This window comes from Salmo trutta, chromosome 1 (genome assembly GCF_901001165.1).
Source record: "Salmo trutta chromosome 1, fSalTru1.1, whole genome shotgun sequence".
Taxonomy (NCBI): domain Eukaryota; kingdom Metazoa; phylum Chordata; class Actinopteri; order Salmoniformes; family Salmonidae; genus Salmo; species Salmo trutta.
This window is the reverse complement of record NC_042957.1, coordinates 77,781,231-77,795,828: the sequence shown is the minus strand read 5'-3', so window position 1 is coordinate 77,795,828 and position 14,598 is coordinate 77,781,231. Positions and strand designations below refer to the sequence as shown.

Sequence of the window (14,598 nt, the reverse complement as noted above, 5' to 3'; positions counted from 1 at the left end):
GTGTGTGTTTGTGTGTGAGAGTGTCAGTGTGTGTCTGTGTGTGTTTGTGTGTGAGAGTGTCAGTGTGTGTCGCCACTTCGGACAAGCTGATGGCATGAAAGGCAGTGAGGGTTATGGCAAAACAAAGAGTTTTATTTAAGAAATAATGGGTTTAAATGTGTAAATAGTTGAACAGTGCAGGGGTACTGGGATTCCTGGTCTGTATTATGTTTTAATACTTTTGTTACATCGTTGCTCAGCTGGTTAGCTAGCTCACTTAAAATAACTTGTTTTCTCAAAATGTACACAAAACAACAAAAAATTCACGCAAACAGTAGGACTCAGTCAGTAAGACTTGTTTGTAGTCAGTAGAACTCAGTTGTAGTCAGTAGAACTCAGTCAGTAAGACTTGTTTGTAGTCAGTAGAACTCAGTTGTAGTCAGTAGGACTCAGTTGTAGTCAGTAGGACTCAGTTGTAGTCAGTAGGACTCAGTTGTAGTCAGTAGGACTCAGTCAGTAAGACTTGTTTGTAGTCAGTAGAACTCAGTTGTAGTCAGTAGAACTCAGTTGTAGTCAGTAGGACTCAGTTGTAGTCAGTAGGACTCAGTCAGTAAGACTTGTTTGTAGTCAGTAGGACTCAGTTGTAGTCAGTAGGACTCAGTTGTAGTCAGTAGGACTCAGTTGTAGTCAGTAGGACTCAGTTGTAGTCAGTAGGACTCAGTCAGTAAGACTTGTTTGTAGTCAGTAGGACTCAGTTGTAGTCAGTAGGACTCAGTTGTAGTCAGTAGGACTCAGTCAGTAAGACTTGTTTGTAGTCAGTAGGACTCAGTTGTAGTCAGTCAGCTGTAGGTTGTTTTAGTAATGTCCCACTGTTGATCATTTTCTACTTCCTCATATTGTGTTGTGTCATGAGGCTTGAGCCATGATGTTTATTGGACAGGATAGAGATACAGAAATAGGAAGTAGATCAGAGTTTGACCGCTCCAGCACCTCAGGCAGTGGGTCATTTAACCATGTTCCCTTATTCTGTGTACTGACTGAGTTAGTGGATATTTCCTCAAGTGAAACCATTGAAATCAGATACCAAGTGATTCATAGAGGTAAAAGAGTCATTGTTTATCGTCATGGTATGGACATTATCACTATAGTGATGTCATGTTATTTAATTATTTTTTAAGTGGTTGCCATGGAGACTGAGAGCAGCTTATTCGGCCCTGGTCGTCTAGGAGACGCTGTAAATAACAGACACTCAGGAGAGAACACACACACACACACCTATCTATCCTCCACGGGGAGTTGACCCCATCTAGACAGGTGGAAGGCATTATGTCATCCTGTAGTGTGTGTGTGTGTGTGTGTGTGTGTGTGTGTGTTTGTCCATGTGCGTGCACGTGTGTGTTTTCAGAGCTGGTATGTTCTAGATAATTAACCATACAAACAACTCTATATCCCAACACAAGCTGTTAAACAGCTAACCCCTTACAGTACTCTATTCACTGTAAGAAACCTGTAGCAACAACAGGTTGATCAAATGAAGGTCCTACATCTGTAACCTGTAGCAAACAACAGGGTATTAAAATGAAGGTCCTACATCTGTAACCTGTAGCAACAACAGGGTAATTAAATGAAGGTCCTACATCTGTAACCTGTAGCAACAACAGGGTAATTAAATGAAGGTCCTACATCTGTAACCTGTAGCAACAACAGGGTGATCAAATGAAGGTCCTACATCTGTAACCTGTAGCAACAACAGGGTGGTCAAATGAAGATCCTACATCTGTAACCTGTAGCAACAACAGGGTGATCAAATGAAGATCCTACATCTGTAACCTGTAGCAACAATGCTTTTCTCCTCCGACAATACAACATGTGATTCAAAGAGGGTGTGGCAGATATCAAAACTCTTCCTGGTAGGATAGACTTGTGCTTCCTCGCCTTCTGTTTGCCTATTAACAAACTGACACACTCCTCAAACACTTATCGGTTTTCGGGTCATGGAGGAGAGGGTGGAGGACAGACTTTTACCCAAATGAGAAAAGGCCAGAGAGTAAGACAGAGAGGGACAGAGCGAGAAAGACAGAGATGGAGAAAGAGAGTGAGAGAGAGAAAGACAGAGATGGATAGAGAGTGAGAGAGAGAGAGAAAGACAGAGAGCGAAAGAGATATGCAGGGTCCCTGATTGTGTTGATACCCTGTGTTCCCATGCAGGTTTGATGGCGGATAAGGAGGAGAAGCCTGTGGGAGAGGAGGAGGACGAGACAGACCTGAACTACACTCCTCCAGCCCAGAAGAGCCTGCAGGAGATACAGGAACTAGACAAGGATGATGAGAGTCTCAGGAAATACAAACAGACTCTACTAGGAGCTGGACCAGTGGTGGCAGGTCAGTGTGTCTTACTGTGTGTTACTGTGGTCAGTGTGTCTTACTGTGTTACTGTGTTGCTGTGGTCAGTGTGTCTTACTGTGTGTTACTCTGTGTTACTGTGGTCAGTGTGTTACTGTGTTACAGTGGTCAGTGTGTGTTACTGTGGTCAGTGTGTTACTGTGTTACTGTGTTGCTGTGGTCACTGTGTCTTACTGTGTTACTGTGGTCAGTGTGTCTTACTGTGTGTTACTGTGGTCAGTGTGTTACTGTGTTACTGTGGTCAGTGTGTCTTACTCTGTGTTACTGTGGTCAGTGTGTCTTACTGTGTTACTGTTGTCAGTGTGTTACTGTGTTACTGTGGTCAGTGTGTTACTGTGTTGCTGTGGTCAGTGTGTCTTACTCTGTGTTACTGTGGTCAGTGTGTCTTACTGTGTTACTGTGGTCAGTGTGTTACTGTGTTACTGTGGTCAGTGTGTTACTGTGTTACTGTGGTCAGTGTGTCTTACTGTGTTACTGTGGTCAGTGTGTCTTACTGTGTTACTGTGTTGCTGTGGTCAGTGTGTCTTACTGTGTTACTGTGTTACTGTGGTCAGTGTGTCTTACTGTGTTACTGTGGTCAGTGTGTCTTACTGTGTTACTGTGGTCAGTGTGTGTTACTGTGGTCAGTGTGTGTTAGTGTGGTCAGTGTGTGTTACTGTGTTACTGTGGTCAGTGTGTCTTACTGTGTTACTGTGGTCAGTGTGTGTTACTGTGGTCAGTGTGTCTTACTGTGTCTTACTGTGTTACTGTGTTGCTGTGGTCAGTGTGTGTTACTGTGTCTTACTGTGTTACTGTGGTCAGTGTGTCTTACTGTGTCTTACTGTGTTACTGTGGTCAGTGTGTGTTACTGTGTTACTGTGGTCAGTGTGTGTTACTGTGTCTTACTGTGTTGCTGTGGTCAGTGTGTGTTACTGTGTCTTGCTGTGTTACTGTGGTCAGTGTGTTACTGTGTTACTGTGGTCAGTGTGTGTTACTGTGGTCAGTGTGTGTTACTGTGGTCAGTATGTGTTACTGTGTCTTACTGTGTTACTGTGGTCAGTGTGTCTTACTGTGTTGCTGTGGTCAGTGTGTGTTACTGTGTTACTGTGGTCAGTGTGTGTTACTGTGGTCAGTGTGTGTTACTGTGGTCAGTGTGTCTTACTGTGTCTTACTGTGTTACTGTGGTCAGTGTGTGTTACTGTGTCTTACTGTGTTACTGTGATCAGTGTGTCTTACTGTGTTACTGTGGTCAGTGTGTGTTACTGTGTTACTGTGGTCAGTGTGTGTTACTGTGTTACTGTGGTCAGTGTGTGTTACTGTGTATTACTGTGGTCAGTGTGTGTTACTGTGTATTACTGTGTTACTGTGATCAGTGTGTGTTACTGTGTCTTACTGTGTTACTGTGGTCAGTGTGTGTTACTGTGTTACTGTGGTCAGTGTGTGTTACTGTGTTACTGTGGTCAGTGTGTGTTACTGTGTCTTACTGTGTTACTGTGGTCAGTTGTGTGTTACTACTGTGTCTTACTGTGTCTGTGTCAGTGTGTCTTACTGTGTAGTACTGTGGTACTGGTCAGTGTGTGTTACTGTGTTGCTGTGGTCAGTGTGTGTTACTGTGTCTTGCTGTGTTACTGTGGTCAGTGTGTGTTACTGTGTCTTACTGTGGTCAGTGTGTGTTACTGTCTTACTGTGTTACTGTGGTCAGTGTGTCTTACTGTGTTACTGTGGTCAGTGTGTCTTACTGTGTTACTGTGGTCAGTGTGTGTTACTGTGTTACTGTGGTCAGTGTGTCTTACTGTGTTACTGTGGTCAGTGTGTGTAGCAACAACAGGGTGATCAAATGAAGGTCCTACAGATGTAGGACCACAGTAATGTTAGTTCTGGGCCCTGAATCAAAGACCACAGTAATGTTGGTACTGGGCCCTGCATCAAAGACCACAGTAATGTTAGTACTGGGCCCTGCATCAAAGACCACAGTACTTGGCCCTGCATCAAAGACCACAGTAATGTTAGTACTGGGCCCTGCATCAAAGACCACAGTACTGTTGGTACTGGGCCCTGCATCAAAGACCACAGTAATGTTAGTACTGGGCCCTGCATCAAAGACCACAGTACTGTTGGTACTGGGCCCTGCATCAAAGACCACAGTACTGTTGGTACTGGGCCCTGCATCAAAGACCACAGTAATGCTAGTTTTGGGCCCTGCATCAAAGACCACAGTAATGCTAGTTTTGGGCCCTTCATCAAAGACCACAGTAATGGTAGTTTTGGGCCCTTCATCAAAGACCACAGTAATGGTAGTTTTGGGCCCTGCATCAAAGACCACAGTCATGTTAGTACTGGGCCCTGCATCAAAGACCACAGTACTTGGCCCTGCATCAAAGACCACAGTAATGTTAGTACTGGGCCTTGCATCAAAGACCACAGTAATGTTAGTACTGGGCCCTGCATCAAAGACCACAGTACTGTTGGTACTGGGCCCTGCATCAAAGACCACAGTAATGTTAGTACTTGGCCCTGCATCAAAGACCACAGTACTGTTGGTACTGGGCCCTGCATCAAAGACCACAGTACTGTTGGTACTGGGCCCTGCATCAAAGACCACAGTAATGCTAGTTTTGGGCCCTGCATCAAAGACCACAGTAATGTTGGTACTGGGTCCTGCATCAAAGACCACAGTAATGTTAGTACTGGGCCCTGCATCAAAGACCACAGTAATGTTAGTACTGGGCCCTGCATCAAAGACCACAGTAATGTTGGTACTGGGCCCTGCATCAAAGACCACAGTCATGTTAGTACTGGGCCCTGCATCAAAGACCACAGTACTTGGCCCTGCATCAAATACCACAGTAATGTTGGTACTGGGCCCTGCATCAAAGACCACAGTAATGTCGGTACTGGGCCCTGCATCAAAGACCACAATAATGTTGGTACTGGGTCCTGCATCAAAGACCACAGTAATGCTAGTTTTGGGCCCTTCATCAAAGACCACAGTAATGCTAGTTTTGGGCCCTGCATCAAAGACCACAGTAATGCTAGTTTTGGGCCCTTCATCACAGACCACAGTAATGGTAGTTTTGGGCCCTGCATCAAAGACCACAGTAATGCTGGTACTGGGCCCTGCATCAAAGACCACAGTAATGTTGGTACTGGGTCCTGCATCAAAGACCACAGTAATGCTGGTACTGGGTCCTGCATCAAAGACCACAGTAATGCTGGTACTGGGTCCTGCATCAAAGACCACAGTAATGTTAGTAATGCTGTCTAATAGAGTTGGTTCATCCTGGTATCTGGTGTTACTGCTGCTGTAATAATCCTCTGTCTAATAGTTGGTTCATCCTGGTATCTGGTGTTACTGCTGCATTAATAATAGCTATAACTCAATATTACCAACAAGAACACACACACACACCCTCTCTGAACCATCTCTCTGTGTGTTTTTTCAGACCCGACCATTCCCAATGTCCAGGTCACCAGACTGACCCTGATGTGTGACCAAGCACCTGGTCCGATCACCATGGACCTCTCAGGTAAATACAACTCCTTTATCCCTGGTCCTATCACCATGGACCTCTCAGGTAAATACCACTCCTTTATCCCTGGTCCGATCACCATGGACCTCTCAGGTAAATACCACTCCTTTATCCCTGGTCCGATCACCATGGACCTCTCAGGTAAATACCACTCCTTTATCCCTGGTCCGATCACCATGGACCTCTCAGGTAAATACCACTCCTTTATCCCTGGTCCCATCACCATGGACCTCTCAGGTAAATACCACTCCTTTATCCCTGGTCCCATCACCATGGACCTCTCAGGTAAATACCACTCCTTTATCCCTGGTCCGATCACCATGGACCTCTCAGGTAAATACCACTCCTTTATCCCTGGTCCCATCACCATGTACCTCTCAGGTAAATACCACTCCTTTATCCCTGGTCCTATCACCATGGACCTCTCAGGTAAATACCACTCCTTTATCCCTGGTCCCATCACCATGTACCTCTCAGGTAAATACCACTCCTTTATCCCTGGTCCGATCACCATGGACCTCTCAGGTAAATACCACTCCTTTATCCCTGGTCCTATCACCATGGACCTCTCAGGTAAATACCACTCCTTTATCCCTATCCATCCTTTTCTCTATCATATCTCACCACTATCTCTCCATCCCTCTCCTGCCCTCACTATCTCACCATCCCTCTCCTTCCCTCACTATCTCTCCATCCCTCTCCTGCCCTCACTATCTCACCATCCCTCTCCTGCCCTCACTATCTCACCATCCCTCACCCATCTCCTGCCCTCACTATCTCACCATCCCTCATCCATCTCCCGCCCTCACTATCTCTCCATCCCTCCATCCCTCTCCTGCCCTCACTATCTCTCCATCCCTCCATCCCTCTCCTGCCCTCACTATCTCTCTATCCCTCCAGCTCTCTCCTGCCCTCACTATCTCTCCATCCCTCCATCCCTCTCCTGCCCTCACTATCTCTCCATCCCTCCATCCCTCTCCTGCCCTCACTATCTCTCCATCCCTCCATCCCTCTCCTGCCCTCACTATCTCTCCATCCCTCCATCCCTCTCCTGCCCTCACTATCTCTCCATCCCTCCATCCCTCTCCTGCCCTCACTATCTCTCCACCCTCCATCCCTCTCCTGCCCTCACTATCTCTCCATCCCTCCATCCCTCTCCTGCCCTCACTATCTCTCCATCCCACCATCCCTCTCCTGCCCTCACTATCTCTCTATCCCTCCAGCTCTCTCCTGCCCTCACTATCTCTCTATCCCTCCAGCCCTCTCCTGCCCTCACTATCTCCCCATCCCTCATCCCTCTCCTGCCTTCACTATCTCGCCATCCCTCCATCCCTCTCCTGCCCTCACTATCTCTCCATCCCTCCATCCCTATCCTGCCCTCACTATCTCTCCATCCCTCTCCTGCACTCACTATCTCTCCATCCCTCCATCCCTATCCTGCCCTCACTATCTCTCCATCCCTCTCCTGCCCTCACTATCTCTCCATCTATTATGTGTAACTCACTGAATTCAGTGTAGTGGGATGAGGCTCCAATATGAATGAATTCAGTGGTGGGATGAGGCTCCAATATGAATGAATTCAGTGGTGGGATGAGGCTCCAATATGAATGAATTCAGTGGTGGGATGAGGCTCCAATATGAATGAATTCAGTGGTGGGATGAGGCTCCAATATGAATTAATTCAGTGGTGGGATGAGGCTCCAATATGAATGAATTCAGTGGTGGGATGAGGCTCCAATATGAATGAATTCAGTGGTGGGAGGAGGCCTCCAATATGAATGAATTCAGTGGTGGGATGAGGCTCCAATATGAATGAATTCAGTGGTGGGATGAGGCTCCAATATGAATGAATTCAGTGGTGGGATGAGGCTCCAATATGAATGAATTCAGTGGTGGGATGAGGTTCCAATATGAATGAATTCAGTGGTGGGATGTGGCTCCAATATGAATGAATTCAGTGGTGGGATGTGGCTCCAATATGAATGAATTCAGTGGTGGGATGAGGCTCCAATATGAATGAATTCAGTGGTGGGATGTGGCTCCAATATGAATGAATTCAGTGGTGGGATGAGGCTCCAATATGAATGAATTCAGTGGTGGGATGAGGCTCCAATATGAATGAATTCAGTGGTGGGATGAGGCTCCAATATGAATGAATTCAGTGGTGGAATGTGGCTCCAATATGAATGAATTCAGTGGTGGGATGAGGCTCCAATATGAATGAATTCAGTGGTGGGATGAGGCTCCAATATGAATGAATTCAGTGTAGTGGGATGTGGCTCCAATATGAATGAATTCAGTGGTGGGATGAGGCTCCAATATGAATGAATTCAGTGGTGGGATGAGGCTCCAATATGAATGAATTCAGTGGTGGGAGGCTCCAATATGAATGAATTCAGTGGTGGGATGAGGCTCCAATATGAATGAATTCAGTGGTGGGATGTGGCTCCAATATGAATGAATTCAGTGGTGGGATGAGGCTCCAATATGAATGAATTCAGTGGTGGGATGAGGCTCCAATATGAAGAATTCAGTGGTTGGGATGAGGCTCCAATATGAATGAATTCAGTGATGGGATGTGGCTCCAATATGAATGAATTCAGTGGTGGGATGAGGCTTCCAATATGAATGAATTCAGTGGGGGATGTGGCTCCAATATGAATGAATTCAGTGTGGTGGGATGAGGCTCCAAAATGAATGAATTCAGTGGTGGGATGAGGCTCCAATATGAATGAATTCAGTGGTGGGATGAGGCTCCAATATGAATGAATTCAGTGGTGGGATGTGGCTCCAATATGAATGAATTCAGTGGTGGGATGAGGCTCCAATATGAATGAATTCAGTGGTGGGATGAGGCTCCAATATGAATGAATTCAGTGGTGGGATGAGGCTCCAATATGAATGAATTCAGTGGTGGGATGTGGCTCCAATATGAATGAATTCAGTGGTGGGATGTGGCTCCAATATAAATGATTCAGTGGTGGGATGAGGCTCCAATAGTGAGTGGTGGGATGAGGCTCCAATATGAATGAATTCAGTGGTGGGATGAGGCTCCAATATGAATGAATTCAGTGGTGGGATGAGGGTATGTATGGTTTTTGTTCCACTGTTATTCTGGGATGGAGAAAGACCAGCTGCGGATCCTGTTCTTGGGGACTGTGTATGCACTGGTGGGTGTATCTGTCTCTCTGTGTCTGTATGTGGATATACAGTAACTGAATGTCTGTGTGTGTGTGTGTGTGTGTGTGTGGCCATGATGATGTCATCCTCCCATAGAGCAGGAGACTGTGGAGGACCATCCATCTGTGTGTGGTGTGGTCTGGTGTGTGTGGTGTGTCTGGTGTGTGTGGTGTCTGGTGTGGTGTCTGGTCTGGTGTCTGGTGTGGTGTCTGGTGTGGTGTCTGGTGTGGTGTCTGGTGTGGTGTCTGGTGTGGTGTCTGGTGTGGTGTCTGGTGTGGTGTCTGGTGTGGTGTCTGGTGTGGTGTGTGGTGTGGTGTCTGGTGTGGTGTCTGGTGTGGTGTGGTGGGTGGGTGGGTGGGTGGTTGTGTGGGTGGGTGGGTGGTTGTGTGGGTGGGGTGGGTGGGTGGGTGGTTGTGTGGGTGGGTGGGTGGGTGGGTGGTTGTGTGGGTGGGTGGGTGGGTGGGTGGGTGGGTGGTTGTGTGGGTGGGGTGGGTGGGTGGTTGTGTGGGTGGGTGTGTGGGTGGGTGGGTGGGGTGGGTGGGTGGGGTGGTTGTGTGGGTGCGGAGGGGCTTCCCTCGAATGAGATGATATCTAGGTATACACCATTACCTTCTATTTCACAAAGGACAACCAACACACACACACACACACACACACACACACACATACAAATACAAACAAACTGAGACTGAGACAAATAGGAAAGGTCACCTGGTTGCTAGGCGATAGAACCATCCAAGAGAGAGAGAAACAGAGAGAGTTAGAGAGAGAGAGAGCTGCACAGAGAGGCAGAGAGAGAGAGATGTAGCGAGAGCTGCAGAGAGAGAGAGAGAGACTTTTGTATATTATCTACTTCACTTGCTTTGGCAATGTTAACATGTGTTTCCCATGCCAATAAAGCCCCTTGAATCGAATTGAATTGAGAGAGGTAGAGAGAGAGGTAGAGAGAGAGGTAGAGAGAGAGGTAGAGAGACGCAGAGTGAGTGAGAGAGACGCAGAGTGAGAGAGAGAGACGCAGAGTGAGAGACGCAGAGTGAGAGAGAGAGACGCAGAGTGAGAGAGAGAGACGCAGAGTGAGAGAGAGAGACGCAGAGTGAGAGAGAGAGACGCAGAGTGAGAGAGAGAGACGCAGAGTGAGAGAGAGAGACGCAGAGAGATGCAGTGAGAGAGAGATGAAGTGAGAGAGGTACACAGAGATAGAGGCAGAGAGAGAGAGCGAGTTAAGAGAGAGGTATACAGAGATAGAGGCAGAGATAGAGATACAGAGAGAGAGAGGTACACAGAGAGAGAGAGATACACAGAGATAGAGAGAGAGAGAGCAGCGTTCTGTGACGGTTCCCTACAACATGTATAAGCTAGCACAGTAGCATAGAGAGACCGATGCTGTAATGTAGATACTTCATAGAGTTGGCTTAACTAATGCTGGACCACAGATAGCTCTTCATCATAACATCATACAGTACATAATGATGCTGTAATGGAGATACTTCATAGAGTTGGCTTAACTAATGTTGGACCACAGATAGCTCTTCATCATAACATCATACAGTACATAATGATGCTGTAATGGAGATACTTCATAGAGTTGGCTTAACTAATGCTGGACCACAGATAGCTCTTCATCATAACATCATACAGTACATAATGCCGCCTAGAGTTTGAGAGCTAGACCAGAGCTAGCTAACAAGCTTGTGAGCAGAGCGGCACCAACATTTTTATAAAAACACGTTTTTAGAGTTAAAAAAACAACAATGTGTAACGTGATAACGATAGTATTCTTAATTAGCATTGAAAAAGTAAATCCATTCTTCTCTAATTAAAAATCCTTAATTTCTGAATCACGCTTGTAACGTCAGTAGTTACAGTAGACTAAGCTTCAGAAGGGCAGAGGGAGGGGGAGGGGCAGCTGGCCTACACACTCACACACTGGTAAAGATGTTCAGCTGGCATGCAGGCAGACACTGGAATACATTTCTGAGTGACAGAGGGTTTGAAAAAATGCACAGAACTTAAAATAATGTTATTAACTGTTTCCCATGCTTTTAAAATAATGTTTCTGTTCCGGAACGGTATAGTTAAATTTTGTTCTCGGTTCTGGTTCTGTTCCTCAATTTTTTTTCTTCGTTTTTCAGATTTGTTCCCTGAGCCGGTTCCAACCCTTGATTCTTACATACTGTAGGTATTTTTCTTGTCCAAGTTGGATAGGGCAGTGTGAAGTGCAAAGGCGATTGCGTCGTCCGTAGATCTGTTGGGGCGGTATGTGAATTGTAGTGTGTCTAGGTTGTCAGGTTAGGTGGAGGTGATCCTTAACTAGTCTCTCAAAGCACTTCATGATGACAGAAGTGAGTGCTGCGGGGCGATAGTCATTTAGTTCAGTTACCTTCGCTTTCTTGGGTACAGGACATCTTGAAGCATCGATTGAAAGGCCTTTGATGCCTCTCGTACATGACAGTACACCGTAAAAAAAGAATTGTGCGCTTCCTTCAAGTAAATCTTTATTTGTCAGGTGTCGAATACAACAAGTGTAGCCCTTACCGTGAAATGCTTACTTACAAGCCCTTAACCAACAATGTGGAGTTTAAAAAAAAGTAAGTAACAAATTATTTGGTAAAACAATTAATAAAAAATACAATAAAAAACAAATATAATTAAAAGTAACACAATAAAATAACAATAATATACAGTGAGGGGAAAAAAGTATTTGATCCCCTGCTGATTTTGTACGTTTGCCCACTGACAAAGAAATGATCAGTCTATAATTTTAATGGTAGGTTTATTTGAACAGTGAGAGACAGAATAACCACAAAAAATTTCAGAAAAACGCATGTCAAAAATGTTATAAATTGATTTGCATTTTAATGAGGGAAATAAGTATTTGACCCCCTCTCAATCAGAAAGATTTCTGGCTCCCAGGTGTCTTTTATACAGGTAACGAGCTGAGATTAATAGCACACTCTTAAAGGGAGTGCTCCTAATCTCAGTTTGTTACCTGTATAAAAGACACCTGTCCACAGAAGCAATCAATCAATCAGATTTCAAGCTCTCCACCATGGCCAAGACCAAAGAGCTCTCCAAGGATGTCAGGGACAAGATTGTAGACCTACACAAGGCTGGAATGGGCTTCAAGACCATCGCCAACCAGCTTGGTGAGAAGGTGACAACAGTTGGTGCGATTATTCGTGAATGGAAGAAACACAAAAGAACGGTCAATATCCCTCAGCCTGGGGCTCCATGCAAGATCTCACCTCGTGGAGTTGCAATGATCATGAGAACGGTGAGGAATCAGCCCAGAACTACACGGGAGGATCTTGTCAATGATCTCAAGGCAGCTGGGACCATAGTCACCAAGAAAACAATTGGTAACACACTACGCCGTGAAGGACTGAAATCCTGCAGCGCCCGCAAAGTCCCCCTGCTCAAGAAAGCACATATACATGCCCGTCTGAAGTTTGCCAATGAACATCTGAATGATTCAGAGGACAACTGGGTGAAAGTGTTGTGGTCAGATGAGACCAAAATGGAGCTCTTTGGCATCAACTCAACTCGCTGTGTTTAGAGGACGAGGAATGCTGCCTATGACCCCAAGAACACCATCCCCACCATCAAACATGGAGGTGGAAACATTATGCTTTGGGGATGTTTTTCTGCTAAGGGGACAGGACAACTTCACTGCATCAAAGGGACGATGGACGGGGCCATGTACCGTCAAATCTTGGGTGAGAACCTCCTTCCCTCAGTCAGGGCATTGAAAATGGGTCGTGGTTGGGTATTCCAGCATGACAATGACCCAAAACACACGGCCAAGGCAACAAAGGAGAGGCTCAAGAAGAAGCACATTAAGGTCCTGGAGTGGCCTAGCCAGTCTCAAGACCTTAATCCCATAGAAAATCTGTGGAGGGAGCTGAAGGTTCGAGTTGCCAAACGTCAGCCTCGAAACCTTAATGACTTGGAGAAGATCTGCAAAGAGGAGTGGGACAAAATCCCTCCTGAGATGTGTGGCAAAACTGGTGGCCAACTACAAGAAACATCTGACCTCTGTGATTGCCAACAAGGGTTTTGCCACCAAGTACTAAGTCATGTTTTGCAGAGGGGTCAAATACTTATTTCCCTCATTTAAAATGCAAATCAATTTATAACATTTTTAACATGCGTTTTTCAGGATTTTTTTGTTGTTATTCTGTCTCTCACTGTTCAAATAAACCTACCATTAAAATTATAGACTGATACTTTCTTTGTCAGTGGGCAAACGTACAAAATCAGCAGGGGATCAAATACTTTTTTCCCTCACTGTAGATATCAGGAGTCAAGGTAAGATCCAGATGCAGACCGTGTTGAAGTAACAATATTTATTACAGCAACGGGCAAAGGTACAGGATGGCAGGCAGGCAGGCTCAGGGTAAGGGGTAGGTAGAGTGGTCAGGCGGGCAGGTTCAGGGTCAGGACAGGCAAGGGTCAAACACCAGGAGGATGAGAAAAGAGAGACTGGGGAAAAGCAGGAGCTGATACAAAAACGCTGGTTGGCTTTACAAACAAGACGAACTGGCAACAGACAAACAGAGAACACGGGTATAAATACACAGGGGATAATGGGGAAGATGGGCGATACCTGGAGGGGGGTAGAGACAATCACAAAGACAGATGAAACAGATCAGGGTGTGACAATAGATAATAAACAGGGATGTTCACAATGTTAATATCAGCAAACCGCTCGCCCACACAACGCCATACACGTGGTCTGCGGTTGTGAGGCCGGTTGGACGTACGGCCAAATTCTCTAAAACGACATTGGAGGCAGCTTATGGAAAAGAAATGAGCATTCAGTTCTCTGGCAACAGCTCTGGTGGACATTCCTGCAGTCAACATGCCAATTACACGCTCCCTCAAAACTTGAGACATCTATGGTATTGCGTTGTGTGACAAAACTGAACATTTTATAGTGGCCTTTTATTGTCCTCAGAACAAGGTGCACCTGTGTAATGATTATGCTGTTTAATCAGCTTCTTGATATTCCACACCTGTCAGGTGGATGGATTATCTTGGCTAAGGAGAAATGCTCACTAACAGAGATGTAAACAAAATTGTGCACATAATTTGAGAGAACTAAGCTCCTTTCCCTACGCTGCTCCCTCCTCCATTCTCGCTGCAACCTATTCTATATAGAGTCAAAGGATTTTCTGATGGAAAGAGGAGACTGAAATAAGAGAGAGGGAAGCTAAGAGGTAGGGATGGAGAGAGAGAGAGGGAGGGTGAGAGAGACAGAGAGGGAAAAGAGATGCCTGATATACCTGCATGTGATGTGCTGGTTCTCTCTGTCTGTAGCTTGTGGGTTTTTACCACAGCAGACTGAGAGAGGGAGTTAGAGGGGAAGAGGGAGAGAGGGAGGGTGAGCGAGAGGGAGGGAGAGAGAGGTTGTTTTATTGTTGACCCATTTTTTCAGTCTCAGTGAGAAACACTCTCCAGGGGACCAATGTCTGATCCTGTCTTCAGAGAGGAAGGGAGAGAGAGAGAGAGAGAGAGAGAGGCAGAG

At 45.8% G+C, this 14,598-nt stretch overlaps 1 protein-coding gene across 2 annotated transcripts in view; it reads left to right on the top strand.

Moving 5' to 3' along the window:
• Positions 1 to 14,598, top strand: part of arhgdig (Rho GDP dissociation inhibitor (GDI) gamma) — a 53,041-nt gene that overhangs the window by 21,204 nt on the left and 17,239 nt on the right. For both annotated transcript variants that reach the window (XM_029776262.1, XM_029776253.1), the window contains exons 2-3: positions 2,188 to 2,361; positions 5,805 to 5,888. In XM_029776262.1, coding sequence (XP_029632122.1) covers positions 2,193 to 2,361; positions 5,805 to 5,888 — 253 coding nt within the window. In that variant the 5' untranslated portion in view covers positions 2,188 to 2,192. The remainder of the gene's footprint in view (positions 1 to 2,187; positions 2,362 to 5,804; positions 5,889 to 14,598) is intronic.